The following is a 15,571-nucleotide window of genomic DNA, read 5'->3' as shown; positions in this document are numbered from 1 at the left end:
CACTTGCTAAAAATTTTGACTTTAAGAGGATCAGAAGTAACAGAGATAATTGACTACAAAGCCTTGAATAGATTGATATAATACACAAGAGCATAAAAAAAAAAGAAATAAACAAAGGGAAGGGGACAGGTAACCCGTAATTTTTCACTGACCAAAAATGATTCGTCTAAATCGCTATTTCTTGGAAATCGCACGAAAACCTTTTCACTAAAAGGTCGGTTTGAATGTTACGAAACAAACAGATGATTTTCTTCGAGGCCGTTTTTCTGAATATTCACAAGTAGAATACACTAAGAAAAACTGATTGGCATTTACATTAATTAGGTGCTTTTCTTCTTTTTTTCTCTTTTTGTTTGCACACTAACAAAAAAGTTCCTATTAGAAATTTGACATCAATCCCAGCGGTTCAGTTTGGATTCCTGGAATGTTTGCTGAGTCTATGTTTGTAGCGAAGTTTGTAAAAATCATTTGCTAAAGGGATGTGGATAGCAGGAATTGTTTTTCTTTGCCCTCTGTTGATGCTAAATTCATGGCTTGACTGTGCAATATTTATTGCTTGCCTTTTGTTGGTCCACTTTTCCCGCAAGGAAGATGCAGAAAAAACAATTGTAACGTTAAGATGTACACAACGTCAGTAACACCTCAACGGAATACATGTAAATAGATGTTTTTGAACTAGTGTGAGGTCCAGAGGGGTAGCGTCCATATTCGTATGTACCGGCACCCGGGCGTAAAGCTCAAATCAGGGAATCCTTATTCCATGAACGCATTATTTTTTTTTGTCATTATAAAATCGGGCCAAGTTTTTTTAAATTTCGAATTAAACTGGCGTCTCTATGTGTGAGTATTTACAGTATCTTTTCATTAACCCATACAGGCCTGGCTTGACCAAACGGATCCAACATCATCCAACATTGTTGGACGCTATTGAAAAGTGTCGAACGAGGTGGTCAAACGAATGCAACATGTTGGATCCAGAATTTTGGACTCAAGTGTATGGAACCAAAATCTAACCAGAATCCTTAGAAAACAAACTCTCGCCATGCTGGCGTTTTCAAGTTCCTTTCAAAAGTATCAATAGAGTCACTCTCTGTGAAAGCAAGAGCACGGCTGTTCCAGAATCTGAGAGCTGCAACAGCAAATGCCCGATCTCCAAAGGTCTTGCACCATGCAGGTGTCAGGAACCTTGATAAGACCCAGGGCGTCACTGCATAGGGAGTAGCGTCCTGGGACCTTGCCTTGCAAAAGATCCTGCAGATACATTGGTGCCATGGCCTTGAGAGCTTTGAACACAAGAAGGGCTATCTGTTCGAAGAGAGATTGCTTAAGCTTTCGTTGCTCAGACATTCAAGGCTTTTCCTCGTTCACCATTCCGTAGCTTGAACTGACGTGGCAACGCGCAAAACAGATGCAACGAATTAATCATTAACATGGATACCGATAGCCGAAGCGCACGCGCGCGTGCAACACTGTGGAATGTGATGGCCGAAAGAATGCAACACTGTTGTTCGCACCTTAGAACAAAAGAAACGTTGGATGATGTTGAAGACGATGTTTGATGGAAATCAAACTTCGTTCAACAACTTCCAACATCATACAACATGGTGGCTAAACGAGTGCAACATGTTCGATTCAACAATGTTGGATGATGTTACACCAACATGTTCAGTGGACCCGTTTGGCCAGGCATTAACGGCAAGAAACGTGATAGTGGACGCACACAGTGCCAGTCTTCAGTATCACCAGTCCCCCAGTTCCCGGTTATTTTTTAAGGATATGTTATGACGATGATGATGATGATGATGATGATGATGTTGTTGTTAAAACAGCGTTTGCGACGTCTTTCCCTTTCCTTGTACTGTAAACCCCCTGTTTGTGATGTAGCTTGCTGCAGAGAAAACTCGGCAGATGGGTAAAATAAACAACTAGCTACTGCATTTTCCTTCGCATTTCTTCATTGCAAGGTCCTTCGAAAATAGTTGAAAATGGCATTTCCGAGGCCCTAAATGTCAACATTTTCTGTAGGAGCATGCCCCAAGACCCCTGTACTTTGGGGCGCCTTCGGCGCTCGAAACATTCTTCGAGTGCGTACACCTTCAAAATTTCACGCTACGCCCCTGAGGTCCGTACTGGGAAGATGTTGATCTCAGTGTTCCTTTTCATTTCAGTGCAAGTTTAGAGACCGCGCCTGAAAGGCGAGATCCATAAACTTGAAAAAAGGAACGAGACCAATATTTTCCCAGTACGGACCGAACAAACGTGTTCTTCTCAAAATTGATTGTCTCAAAGTAACTTTAATCCTCTTCCGAAGTGACAAAAAACGAAGTTCGCACTTAACTGGCCAATCCTAACAGGAGCAATCAATCAAATGAACCAATCAGAAATCAAAGCGCATTAGAGCCATATGGTCAGTGCATTTTGATTTTGAGACTGAATGGCTTAACAAAAATCATAGCGTGTGATTTGTTAACCATGCCAATCACTCGCATCTGATCCATTATACAGCAATCTTTGGTTCCATTTGTTTCCATTCTAACAGCAACAACAATAACAAATTTTACCGTATCTTTATGAGCCATTTTCCTTTTTGACAAATGATTGCAATGTTCAGCAACCTGGTGCCTGCTGAAATGTCCATGTTCATTTATGGTCCGCTTTTGGACCTGAAAATAAAAAAATCTTTGCTCTCTAAAAATCAATTCAACAAACAGATTCCTAGAACTACCAGGTCCCATGAGCTCGTTCCCACTTTCTTCCAGTACCCATCCCCACCTCCCACTAATTACGACCTCCGCTAGTTACTTAGTTTCTCTCGTCCCCGTTTGGGAGAAGGGCAGAGTCTTCTCTGCTCAGTCCGATCGGTTACCATGACTATTCCACTAATACAAGTCAATTTCACTTTCAGTTCTCTATTCTACCTGGAAGGTCGAGTCCTGGCGGAATTCAACTCGTTCTTACAAGATGATAACTATAAATAATTATAATAATAATAATAAATAATAAACTATAAATTAAATATAATAATTATTAGAAATTATAGCAATTAAGGAAATAATGATTATCACAGTTTTCGAGTTTAAGTCTTCGTGCCATGATGTTTGAAGAACTGACCTAAGTGCTTTTCATATTTCAAGATATATCTTTACTCTATAAGAGAGAGACTGTCGTGCTGTAAGACGTCACGGGGTTATTACATTTGCAGGGCTATAAAGTCTTATAAGAACTATGAACCACTTTGCTCCCTCTCACAACCGGCATGCATCGCAGAGGTCATGGGTTCGAATCCCGTTGAAATCGCCTGAATTTTTCAGGGGTCTATAAAAGAGACAATTGCTAAAATTGTCTAGTTAAGTGCGAGGATTACTTCTACATTTGGTCTACAACCCGCACTTCAAATATACACATTCCTTTCATTCTCAACCTTTGTTTGTATACACTTAGGGACATTAATTAAGGAACCCACACACTGTTCGCGAAGGGTAAGGCACGGGGCTCCCATTATGGGCTATTTCCGCCAGCATTTGTTCCATCTCCGGTGGATTTCAGAGTGAATAAGCCGAGAAAAACAAAATACAGCTAAAAATGAGGCTCGTTAGTTTACAGGGTACTGGAATCTTCATCATAGGATTCATGAAGTACTCTTAGTTGACAGCATATTGCCCCTACTGGGTTATAATATGATGTCACGGAGGCTTAGTTGTAGATTTATGTTTCTGATTAAGACTAAGATTGTAATCGTTCGTTACCATCCCGCTAGTAGCAACCCTTCCTAAGACTAATTAAGAAGGTACAATTGAAAAAACTGATCAAACCAATGCATCTGTGCATTTGAACGGCAATCGATGAGTGTACTCCAGCTGTTCTAATAGCTTACCGTCCGCCGCTCTTGAAGCCATACATCTAAAAATTCACCAAACGAATATTTCCTTTCTATTGTCCAGCTTGGCAACGTGTTTCTATTGGGCAATTGAATGCCTTTACGCCACATTCCACCTTTTTACATTTGTGACGTCTCCTTTAGAACACTAATTAATTTAGAACACATAAATTAATGAACGAGGGAGTCAATGTTTCTGTGATGGTTTCAGCCAGTTCTTGCTCTTGCTTCGTAACATCCTTTCCTCTTAGTTGTTTCTGCACTATGTTGCTACCGAATGGTAACTGTCGGAGTCAAGTCAAAAAGTGACTCTAGCGCGCGAGCCTTTCGGGCCTTCGCTTTGGCTTGGCTGTTTGTTCTTCTAGAAAGCTTTCAAGCACGCAACCAAAGTTTGCAATTGCTTTGATTTTTCGTATCTTGAAAACAATTGTTAAGACCAGCTTTTCAGAAGATGCAGAGCGTTTCACGGGCCTGTTCCTGGTTACGCACCAGAATCCACAACGACAGCAACGAGAAATGACCACATTTCACGTTTTGACGGGAAACTGGGCATCCAACAACGAACCGTTCGTTTTCTATCCTTAATTTTAAAATGTTCGTACCAGCTCAGTCGGTAGAGCAGCGATGATCTGACTCGAATGTCGTGGGTTCAATTCCCACCCTGGTCAGAGTATTTCTCTGTCCTTATGTGGGCGCAATTCCATTAGTAGGGCTAACGCTCACATGGTTTTCATGGGTAGAATATAGCACTTCACATTACCCTCAAAATAGTTAATTCTGTTGAAATATAAGTGCTACACAGCCAACGTTTCCAAAAACGTAACCCTTCCTTGTATTGATTGCCGTGAAATTGTCATCTTAATTGCCACGACCTGCTCCCATCTCGTACCCTCAAAATAGTTACACCAGTTATTGTTTGCCCTTACTGTGTAACTTGAACAAGATGAAGTAATCGCGAAATACTTACGATAGCAATGCGAAATTCCATAACAAAAACAAACGGTCGAAAAACCTGTCGGTTTTAGGTGGGCCGTTAATTACTTATATATAAGGTTAGGTCGTACGGCTAGTTTTCGGAAGATGAAAAAGAAAAAACTTTAATTCTTCCCGAGATCAACCAATGGGGATTGTAGACAATTTGTTGTTTACAGTTGGTAGTCTCGGCAGTAAACATTGCTTGCATTACCGCGTGGCCTAAATTTAGTCTTCTATTGAAAAAAAAAAAAAAGAAGATGGTTCGAGCAGGTACCAACAACTTCTTGCAGGGTTCACTCCAATCGCAGTACCGACTAGCCACACGCTTAAGACCTCGTTTTTTTCTTGTTTTCATAAGAAGATCGACGGAAGTGTCAGGTGCGCTAAAATGACACCTTTGTAGAGGCTAAGTTTAGCTGGATGACATCTCGGCGACCAGACTTTTTGCGTTCGACGTAGGAGAACGCATGTTTGTATCGCGGAAAGCACAGGAAATGATCTTTATTCAAGTGTCCACTCGTTCTAGCCCTGGAGCATTAATTGGGGACACTGTCAACTGAAATTAGCAATTAATGCAAATCAAGTCAAATGTTGGTTTTTGAGGAAAGGAGAAACCGGAGTACCCGGAGAAAACCTCTCGGTGCAGAGTAGAAAATCAATATCACCGTTGAGGCGAGGTAAATATCCACTCAACTCTAGTTATAGCGGACACACTCAGGGACGTCATTTAGTGTCCGTGGGCCGGCGGTGTGAGAAAAAACGTGGTGTAAACATGCAATAAATAACTTTGACTATGTCAGTAGAGTTATTTTAATCTTGAATTAATGTTTTAAATGTGCGACTTATGCCAATAACGGCACAGTTAGGCAATGCGAGTCTAATGCGGTTCTTCGACTTTCGCATTTAACATCAAACTCCAAAAGCAATGGCGGTCTGAGGGTTTGAGATTCCAGTTATTTAAATTATGAGCTATATGGCGTCCCCAAATAACTTGCAAGACTGGACGAACTTATCAACACTACCAAACTGCTAAGCAGTCGTTGAGAATGGTACACGAGGGCTTGATGTCTCACGAAGAGCCAGGAAGAAAAAAGCACAAGCTTAAGTGTAGAAGCAAGGACGTTTCTGCAGACAATTAAGGAATTAATGTGAAACTTAACATTCCAGAAGTCTTTTAAACTGTATTTTGACAAATTATGAAGAACAGACTGTAATTTTACGTAATTATGCTGTAGGAGAAGTACACGATGTCCGCTTTATCGAGAGGCAAAACAACAAACTGATTGTCATTTTTGTACGACGAAAGTGTCCGTAATTCCGTAATAGCGAGAGTCCATAATAGCGGGAGTCATTTCCAGTCAAACCTCTATAGCTTTTGTCGATCGAAGGTCTGGATTTTGCCCGGCCGTAGAAGGGTGTCCGCAAGGCGAGAGTTGACTGTATCCCGAGGGTATCGATCCGAAGCCGTATCGTTTCAGCTTTTCGACGCCATCTTGGACTGACTGACATTGTTTTTTTCTTCCATTTGATAGTTTGAATGGGTGGCGCTTCCACAAAGGAGGTGCAACTTTTTGAATTAACACCCCTTGGTTGGAAGACACGTTCTTAGAAATTTATTTGATTACAAGGCTTCAGAAGATTTTTACTTTTTATAACCAAACTTGTCAAGTGTTAAATTTTCGTATAATTTTCAATAAGGAGAAAAAGCGAAGTTAGACTTGACTTTCAGTAAAAGTTGTTTACAGCACTCGCTGTGGCATTTCGTAAAGGAGATTTAACTCTTGTATTTGAAAGCATTGGTTTTTTTTAAGTTCTTTCAGTTTCAATTGATAATACAATAATTTTGCCCTTTATGTGAGTCCATGCGATTACATATACTAATCAAACGCTTATTTTTAGGGGGGGGGGGGGGGGTCCAAATCCGCGAAAGGGGGTCCAAATTCGTTATCGGACCTGATCCAATTCCGCTGTGACACCGCCCGGTGCTACTCTCAGGATCTTAAAATAACTGAGAAGAAAGTGCTGCATTTGTAATTTCATCTGCACTGACATGGTTAGACTTTAAAGTCCTCTCAGATAAGCCCTTTTAAACCGCAGGCCCCGTCTCATAAGTATCAGTTTCCTGTGGGACGTTAACGAACCCACACACTATTCGAGAAGAGTGGGGGATGAAGTACCCGGTGTTGTGACTGTCCTCTTCTCTCCAGAAAAAGTGACCGGCTTGGCAGTGGTGCCTCTAAAAAGGCTTATGCTGTATGTGGCCGCCTAAACAAAACAGCCATAAGTCAAAAAGGGACTTTGCCGAGCGCTGGAACATGTGGATGTCGATGTAGCTAACAATGACGACAGAAACTGTGAGGTGCGATTCATTTGGCGAAAAATTCCGGTTTGAATTTCTGAAATTTCAAACCATCAAATGGAACAGAAAATTCCCGGTAATTCCGACATTTCGGAAGAAATGGCCAACTTCGAGAGTTTGACCAAAATTCCCGAAATGAACGTTCCGGAAAAGACTGTTGCATTTTTGCCCAAATGGATCGCGCCTGTGGTCTGTCACAGGTAACCCACTTAATGATCGAGCTCTTGCATTTTGCTAGCAAGCAGTGATCCTCTCTTCGAACCGGTGCCAGACGTTATAAACCGATCGTAGTCAAGAGCCCGTGGAAAAGCTTGCCACAGAAAAGTCGAACATTCAAAGTCTTCAACTTCTCATAGAATAAAAGATTTCGGCGCTTGCTACGCCTCGATCATCGTCGCGAAGCTAAGTACGACAGTACGAACAAGAAAAATGGCTGCATCTGTGAGAAGGGTGACTACTGTTCACGTGTGTTCTTCTGTTCCCAACCTGGCCAGCTACCTTTCCAAACGTTTGCCACATATAAAGGTTATCGATGTCCCTGCTGGATGCAGCGAAGGTAGATACAACTTTTTTCAGGCAGAGGGTTGGCAATTATACATCTCTCGGCAATATTACGCACAGTTCTCTATTTGCATTTGAGCGTTGTGCCTCTGTAAATGTCTATAGAGAAGAGTTAACGTTCGGAATAACTGAGAATCCCCATGTCCTCGCCTTAAGATAACCTGCGAGCAAGCTCTCTCGCGGTTCACGAGAGAGTTTCCGGCTTTTACTTCGTGTAGAAGACGCACATGACGTAACAAAAGCTTTAGGGGTCCTTAGGGATTTAGAATTCTGATTAGATATTGTTTCACGATTTTTGTTCTATTGTTTTACGTCATGTGTGTCTTCTACACGAAGTAAAAGCCGAGCTTCCACTTTAGCCATTTGCCACAAACCAGTAGGGCCAATTCCGATCAATGCCAGAGGCTTGAATGGCTTGTGCAGTGGTCATCAGAAAAACTGAAATTATGGGCCAATGCTCAACTCAGGAGCCGTCACACATTGTTTTCAAATTTAACCCATTAACCTGTGGGAGGGAAACTTAACAGATGTTCCTCTTTCAAATGCCAGACAATTTTACTCATCAAGTGAGGGCGTCGTGTGGTTATCAAATATAAAGGAACATTATCCTACTTAACTAATAAGAATTGTTTTTCTTTCTAAAGTATTACTGTTGACTGTTTACTGGCATAGTCAAGACAACATTACTGACCCTTTTCTAATCAGTAGATAAAGACTGCTTTCTCCTTTGTCATGTACCGATATTTAACTAGACCACACACTATTCAATAAGAGCCAGGACATGATGGCCTGAACATATTGAGTCCTACATGTAAACCAACTCCCATGCGTATTGAAGAGTAAAATTGTCTGGTATTAGATAGAGTAAAATCTACATGTATTCTAGCTGGAGTCAATGGGTTAATTCTCCCACAAATGTGACCAACTTGGCAATGATGTCTTAAAAAGGCATATGATGTGTGATGCAGCATAAGCAAAAACAGCCATGAGGCAAACGGGAATTTGCCGAGTGCGGAGTCATGTAGATCTATCTATGTAGACCTAATGGGATACCATTCTAGCATAAAATTGAATATTGCACATCCCAACGAGGCTCCTTGGCATTATGCAAGAGGATATGTCTTGGCTTTCTTCCTTTATGGGCTGTGTTTCACCTTTGAAGTCTGGGCTAGGGTTTTACAACTTTTTGTGGAAAAATAATCAAGGTTGGACACTTAATTTTGAGAGCACTCGCCATTCAAGCGAGGGACCCTCAAAATGCACTCGCCCAGATCAGTTTTCACTTGCCCAAAAGTTTACCCAAACCTCTCCCCCCCCCCCCCCCCACCCCCCAGCCCCAATCTCTCCAACCAATTTAGTCATTTTTCATTTTTACTATTTAATACCATTGAAATTTACTTCAACACTGAAAGGCTATTAAAGTAAATAGGAAGTCTGTTTCAGAGTGCTGGGAAAGTACGGGAAAACAATTCATTTCCAACGTCGTCAAGCACGTGGCAGACCGAGGATTATCACTGACCAGGAAGCCATATTTTATATAATCTGTCTATTTATGAAGCCCAATGTTGCCTTTTAGCGCCAGTTTATTAGACAGTTCGGAATATAAAACTTTGTAAAATAGAAATAGTAAGTTTATGTTTAGGGATTTTCTTGGCAAAATGGAATGCAAAAAGCAGTGTTTATTTTGCAATTTAAATAATTTCTTTGCAACGAAAATCGTAGTCGCCAAATGGGCGAGTGATCGGTGATTTGCGCTTACCCAACACTTTAGAGACTCGCCTAGGCGAGCGGGCGAGTGCTAATGTCCAAGCCTGAATAATAATAAATAGCATTTTTCAATTTTTGGAAAGTGTTTGATTACTGGTAATAATTATTATTTCTATTTAAAATTCAATCTCCATAGAGGTAAACATGCTGCAGGATGCCAAAGTTATACTGGCAGACCCAAACATTGCATGGCACCCATCCAAACTGCCTTTGCTTGAATGGCTTCAACTAACTTGGGCTGGAGTGGATGGATTTATTGAGAAGATCAACCCACAGCAATCAAGATCATATCTTTTATCAAGATTTGGTGGTGTGTTTGGTGCTTACATGGCGCAGTATGTTATTGGCCATATTATTTCATGGGAAAGAGGATTTAGAAAAACGTGGACTGATCAGCAGACCACCCAGTGGTAAATACAAATCATGTTATTTGTATAACATCCTGCTGGAGATGTGGAGGGAGGTGAAGGGTTGCTGCAGTGTATAATGTGCATTGGAACAACCTTTGGTCAATCAAGCATCCAATAAAATACATGGCATTCTCGCATGACTTCAGTGGTTCAAGATGGCGTCGGAGAAAGAAATTCTGACGCCTCTGATGCCACGTGAGAATGCCATGTATTTTATTGGATGCTTGATGCTTATTGGATGATGCTTATTGGATGCTTGATGCTTGAATGACCAAGCTCAGCTCGATTCTCATGATGGCCACACATAGTGAGGAATTTGCTTCGCAAGGCCAAAAATATCAAACATGTTTGATTTATCCTCACGGCCTCGCGAGCCAAATTTCTCACCAAAATTTTCCCACACAAGTAAGGAAACAGCAGTTTGCTCAGCTCTTTTCTCACTGTGTGCTGCGGGCTTTAGCCTCTTCAGAATATGTAAGAGCCTAAAAAAGAACAACAACATTGTCACACAGAAACAGAAAGTTCTAAATTTAGACAACTTAAAACAATAATTATTATTGTTGTGCAATACAATAACAATAACTATCCATTTTATTGTTCAAGTGTACCTTTTTTTCTGCTATAGGTTGTGTCTTGGGTTTGTGCCCAAAATCCCTTCCCTTTCGAGCCAAATTCCTAATGGGTTGATGCAAAAATGGCTAATTGGAGACATTTTTGCAGGGAATTTGCAAGATTATTGTGAGTGACACTTTAAAGATTCACTTTCAATAAAGACTGAAAAATTACTTTGAAAATTTTTGTCAACATGTAACAGGAACTATGTTAGATTGGTATTGTATTCTTATAATACCAAATGATAAAAAACTATTGACTGACAGATTTAAGTTGTTTATGAATCAGTTACATGGGCTTACATTGTGAATTTTGAGAGGTTGTGAGTGGTGATAATTCTAAACTTATAGATTTATGTAGCAAGTCAGCAATACTAAATGAACTTCATCTCAGGACAATAAGAAAACTACACGACCCCTTTTTGACACATTAGGCAATTTGGAAGTGTAGCTTTGTGAGACTGGAAAACACTTTTGAGGATTAAATTTTACCCTTCCTCTCTGTACCATAAACCACATGAACAATAACTTTTGAAGAATTCAGGGATATTTATCAAAAGTTGGCAGCTGGTTTGAGTAGAGCAACCAACTGTATTAACAAGCTAGGGTCCCAATGGCTCCTTTCTCTAGGGTAGTCTTGGGCGCATAATTGTTTGATTAATCTTGATGGCAAGGAGCAACTTACTAATCTCTTTTTACAAGATGGAAATCAAGTGAGGTCATCAAGTCCAAGAGAATAGTTATTGTTAATATATACCTAGACTTTCACTCAATAAAATGAGCACTGTGATTGGTTGATTCTTGTTCACATGCCATGATTAAATTCAAATGTATCCCAACTGGGATACAATTCCACAGTTGTCGCCCATGCTGAATGTTTCTTTAATTTGGTGCGGTTGTTGAAGGGAAAGTCTGGACTCTCAGAAAAACAAAACTAGCTGTTTCCCTTGTAAGAAAGACAAAGATTGGGCCCACATGTATGAATCGTTTTTGATATTATCAGTCTGTTCCAGTTCATTATTGAAATGGATTTTTGGCAATTTAAATGTCTAATGGTGTGATTTTGTGAGTAACATATATGTGTATTATTCCCCATTAACAAGTACCGGTAGTTATTATAAATTTTTGAGAAGTTTAAGAGATCTTGAAATTTACTGTTTTACTGCTTTCTTAAAGGGATGAAATCTGGAGGAAGAAAAACAAATACCGTTTGATGTCTCAACTAAGCATAGGCATTTTAGGTCTTGGAGATATAGGAAGGACAGTTGCCAAAACATGCAAATCTATGGGTATGACTGTGTGGGGAGTGGGACGCCAGGAAAAATGCCAGGAAACAACTTTTGTGGATCATTATTGCACTTTGTCAAAACTCCCTGAGCTGCTACAGTCCTGTGATTATGTTTGCAATATACTGCCAAGTACACCTGCCACTAAGAATTTGCTGTCCGGAAGTGTGCTAGAATGTGGCAAAAACAATTCTCCTGTTTTTATTAACGTTGGCAGAGGAGATATCATTGATGAAAAAAGCCTTATCCATGCATTACACCAAGGATGGATATCAGGTGCAATTTTAGATGTGTTTAAAGTAGAACCATTGCCAAAGGAAAGTGCCTTGTGGAAGATGTCTCAAGTAGTGATTACACCTCACATAGCTGCCGTGACATTCCCAGAGGAGGTAAGTTAAATTTCACTGACAAGTACATGTGCCTGCTTGTATACATGTATAAACATGGTACTATAAACTGATAAATTTTTAAAAGATCAGGGTTTGATTTTGAACACTTTTAAACAACTTTGGGAGGAAACAGGAAGATAATGTCTGGAAATGCTTGTAATTAGATGCATGGTGATTTTAGTGACCATCGCAAAATGTCTCCTTGCTCTTCTCCCTAACTTCAACATCACTTGTGTCTTGGAGTACAGAAAATAACATCACAGAGTGTCTCCCCCAAGTACTGCTCCTCACGTGAGGAGCAGCTACTCCCTTCCCTTTCTTATGGAAATACTCCAGTAGTACTTGTCAGTTTTCTTTTTCAGTGAATATAAAATTTTTTGAAGAAACAACACTGCATGTTCCATGTTTCAAAAGATTGACGGTCTGTATGATTTGTATGTACTCAGGAACCCATGACCCAGAGCTGCCAACTCCCATACTGGGCCTATGTCATGGCATTTTTACAGACCGCTTTATTTTTAGACTACATTTTCGAAAAAAAAAAACACAACAAAACAAAGGCAGTTCCGGTTCGGTGACCCTATGATGTCAGGTTAGTTTCTTGTAATTGGTCATCGGCCTCCTGTGGGAGTCTCATTCGCGGGAAATTCAATCTAAAAATAAATCAATGGAGATGGAGGCTCCGGGTCATGGGTTCCTGATGTACTTTCTTTCCCTGGATGGAATGGATAACGAAAAAATCTTGGTGGAGATAAACATGGCAGTTGCTGACATCTCGCCATGGAGCCTGGTTTATTAGTGAGAGGATAAATGGTTATAGAAACTAGTGGTTGTTTTGGCAAGTAATATGCATGGGGGGACTCCCATATAAAAAGGACGGGGGTGCTCATCAGAAATTGTAAAAAGAACCCCTAAGAGGTACTAAGATCCTTTCTTGTGGGTGTGGCATGATATTTTTTTCACCCCTAAAGAGGTACCAAATTATGGGTATTAATTAGACAAAATGAAAAAGCACAGCTAAAGCTCCCGCTGTGGACCTTTTGAGGCTGAATGCCCTAAGAGGAACCAAAACCCGGTTTTTTACCACTTAAAGGTAAAAAAGGTTTTTTTCGAAATTTCTCTTAAAATGACCAGTTCCATTACTTTGTTTTGGTTGAGAACTAACTGTTCACTTACATACAGAAATTCCCGTACTTTGAATACACCCAATTTTGACATCCAACACAAAGTGTCCCTTTAAGTGTAAACTTTTGCTACCTGTTTCCAACAATAAGGTAAATGTAAAGGTTAGATCTGGATTTTTTTGAGGTACAGCAGAGGAGTTGAACTTTAGTTTAGGTTGGGGGAAAAGTGCTTTGCTTATACTTTTATTATTTTTAAGGTTGCAGATTTGTTTGTGGAAAACATTTCCTTGTATGAAAGAGGAGAGACACTTAAATTTCTTGTGGATGTGGAGAAGGGATATTAATTTTTGAAAGACAAAGTGACTTTATAAATGCTGCAGTTATAATAGATGATTTACCTTTGTCAATAATTATTGAAAACTTGTCACCTTCTGTACTTATCAGTGTTATGGCCAGATGACGCTTGACTGTACAGCCTACGCATGATTGGTATCAGTAGCTCTTCACAATGACGTTATCACATTCATGTGGTAACCAATTACCTTGGCTAGTTAAGGACCCCAAGCAGATTCATTCAAATGCCTGTAACTGTGACAAAAGTGGCTAATTTGTCAATTTTTGCATTTTGTTAACAACTTCTACATCCACTTGGTTCAACCCATTGACTCACAGGAGTGAGACTTACTAGATTTTAGCCTGTCTAACACCAGACAGTTGGGGTGAGGGAACGGGGGGGGGGGGGGGGGGTTAGGATCAATGGGTTAAGGCTTCTGTAATGACACTTTGCCAATCACATGAAGGTGTTATTGTTTTCTTATTATTTAATTTAACATGGCTAGGGGATTCACAAGATGGTGTCTTACTACTTACCAGCAAAGGTAGTCTTGTGTCATTTGCTAATAAAAAAGTACATTATAATTTTGACCTCTTGTGATCATTAAGAGCAAGACAAGTAATATCAGAAACGTTGCCCTCTTGTCAAGCAACTTGAATTTAAAAGAACATTGAAACTAAAATAAAATGAAAAAAGAAACATTTAGTTCAGAAAAAGTTGTATTTGGAACCGTTGTTGTGTATGGACGACAAGTTTCTTCTAGGAGGTTCAGAAATTAACTTATCAGCACAATTCGTATTTTCCTGTTCTGGTATTAGGTAATAAAAGATATACTGAGAATTTTTGGGCATCAACAATATACCTGGAACGTTATTGATTTTCCATTGTGAAATTCGTACACTTTTTCAAGTTATTGATTTTGTTCTTTTTTTGCCTATTGCTATTTGTTCCACTTTGCACCATTCGAATCACACTCATTTTGGTTGAAAAATATCCTAACAAATATGAAGTACAGCCACAACGTTTAAGTTGCATGGGGTTATTAAAAAGTTCACCTCTAAGCAGCAGTATCCTTCATGCCTTTTTTGGAACATTGGTTCATCAACTCTGCCGACACTCCCTTAAATTCTGACGATGACAGCAGCCTTATGTCAAACTTTTCTATCTCATTCAAAGGAGACGATACTTTTCAGTGAGTATGAAAGGACTCCTGATGATGATTTTATCAGCAAAATCATGTTTATATTTGTAAGTTCAAATTAAGTACAGGGGCATCCAACGGAGGTGTTCCACAGGTGTGTATCTGCTGGCTGTTGTGCTGGCAAATTGTTTTCAATCTGCTCGCGCTCCCGCCTCTCCTGGGAGAAGTATTTTTGTTGTGAGAGTTATTTGTTGTGAGAGTGAATCTTTTAAACATGGAATCGTTAAAATGGGGAATCTTTAAAACAGGGGAATCTTTAAAACAAGGGATCTTGAAAACGGGGAATCTTAGGTCACTTTCCATTTGACAGAACTGGCCAGCCAGACGGGGCATTTCGAAGGACTAACTCTTCAATGCATTCAAGTTAACACATTTCGAGGATGATATATACTCCTCCAGAAGAATGCGAGGTATTATCGTACAAGTGTTCCTTCAAATTGTTGCATTTTCTTTGCAAACTAATGGGTCTGGCCGGTCAGTTCTGACAAAAGGAAAGCACCTGTAAAATGAGGAATCTTTAAAATGGGGTATTTGAAAGAATGTGACAGATCTGCACGGTCTCCCTTTTACAGATCATTGTGAAACCTTCAATTCACAATTTTGCTTTAGCGAACATGTCCTTGAGTGATTTACCCCTCTTGTATGATATAAAAGGAGGTTTCTTGTATGGTTAATTG

At 39.9% G+C, this 15,571-nt stretch overlaps 1 protein-coding gene across 1 annotated transcript; it reads left to right on the top strand.

The window, feature by feature from the left end:
- The first annotated feature begins 7,427 nt into the window (after positions 1-7,427).
- Positions 7,428-15,009, top strand: LOC138028669 (glyoxylate/hydroxypyruvate reductase A-like). The gene is made up of 4 exons (XM_068876272.1): positions 7,428-7,767; positions 9,676-9,949; positions 11,737-12,235; positions 13,617-15,009. Exons 1-4 carry the CDS (start codon positions 7,641-7,643, stop codon positions 13,701-13,703), a joined length of 987 nt encoding a protein of 328 aa, XP_068732373.1. The 5' UTR covers positions 7,428-7,640; the 3' UTR covers positions 13,704-15,009.
- Positions 15,010-15,571: the final 562 nt, after the last annotated feature.

This window comes from Montipora capricornis, chromosome 13 (assembly GCF_036669925.1).
Source record: "Montipora capricornis isolate CH-2021 chromosome 13, ASM3666992v2, whole genome shotgun sequence".
NCBI classification, from domain to species: domain Eukaryota; kingdom Metazoa; phylum Cnidaria; class Anthozoa; order Scleractinia; family Acroporidae; genus Montipora; species Montipora capricornis.
This window is presented reverse-complemented; position numbering and strand designations above follow the sequence as displayed.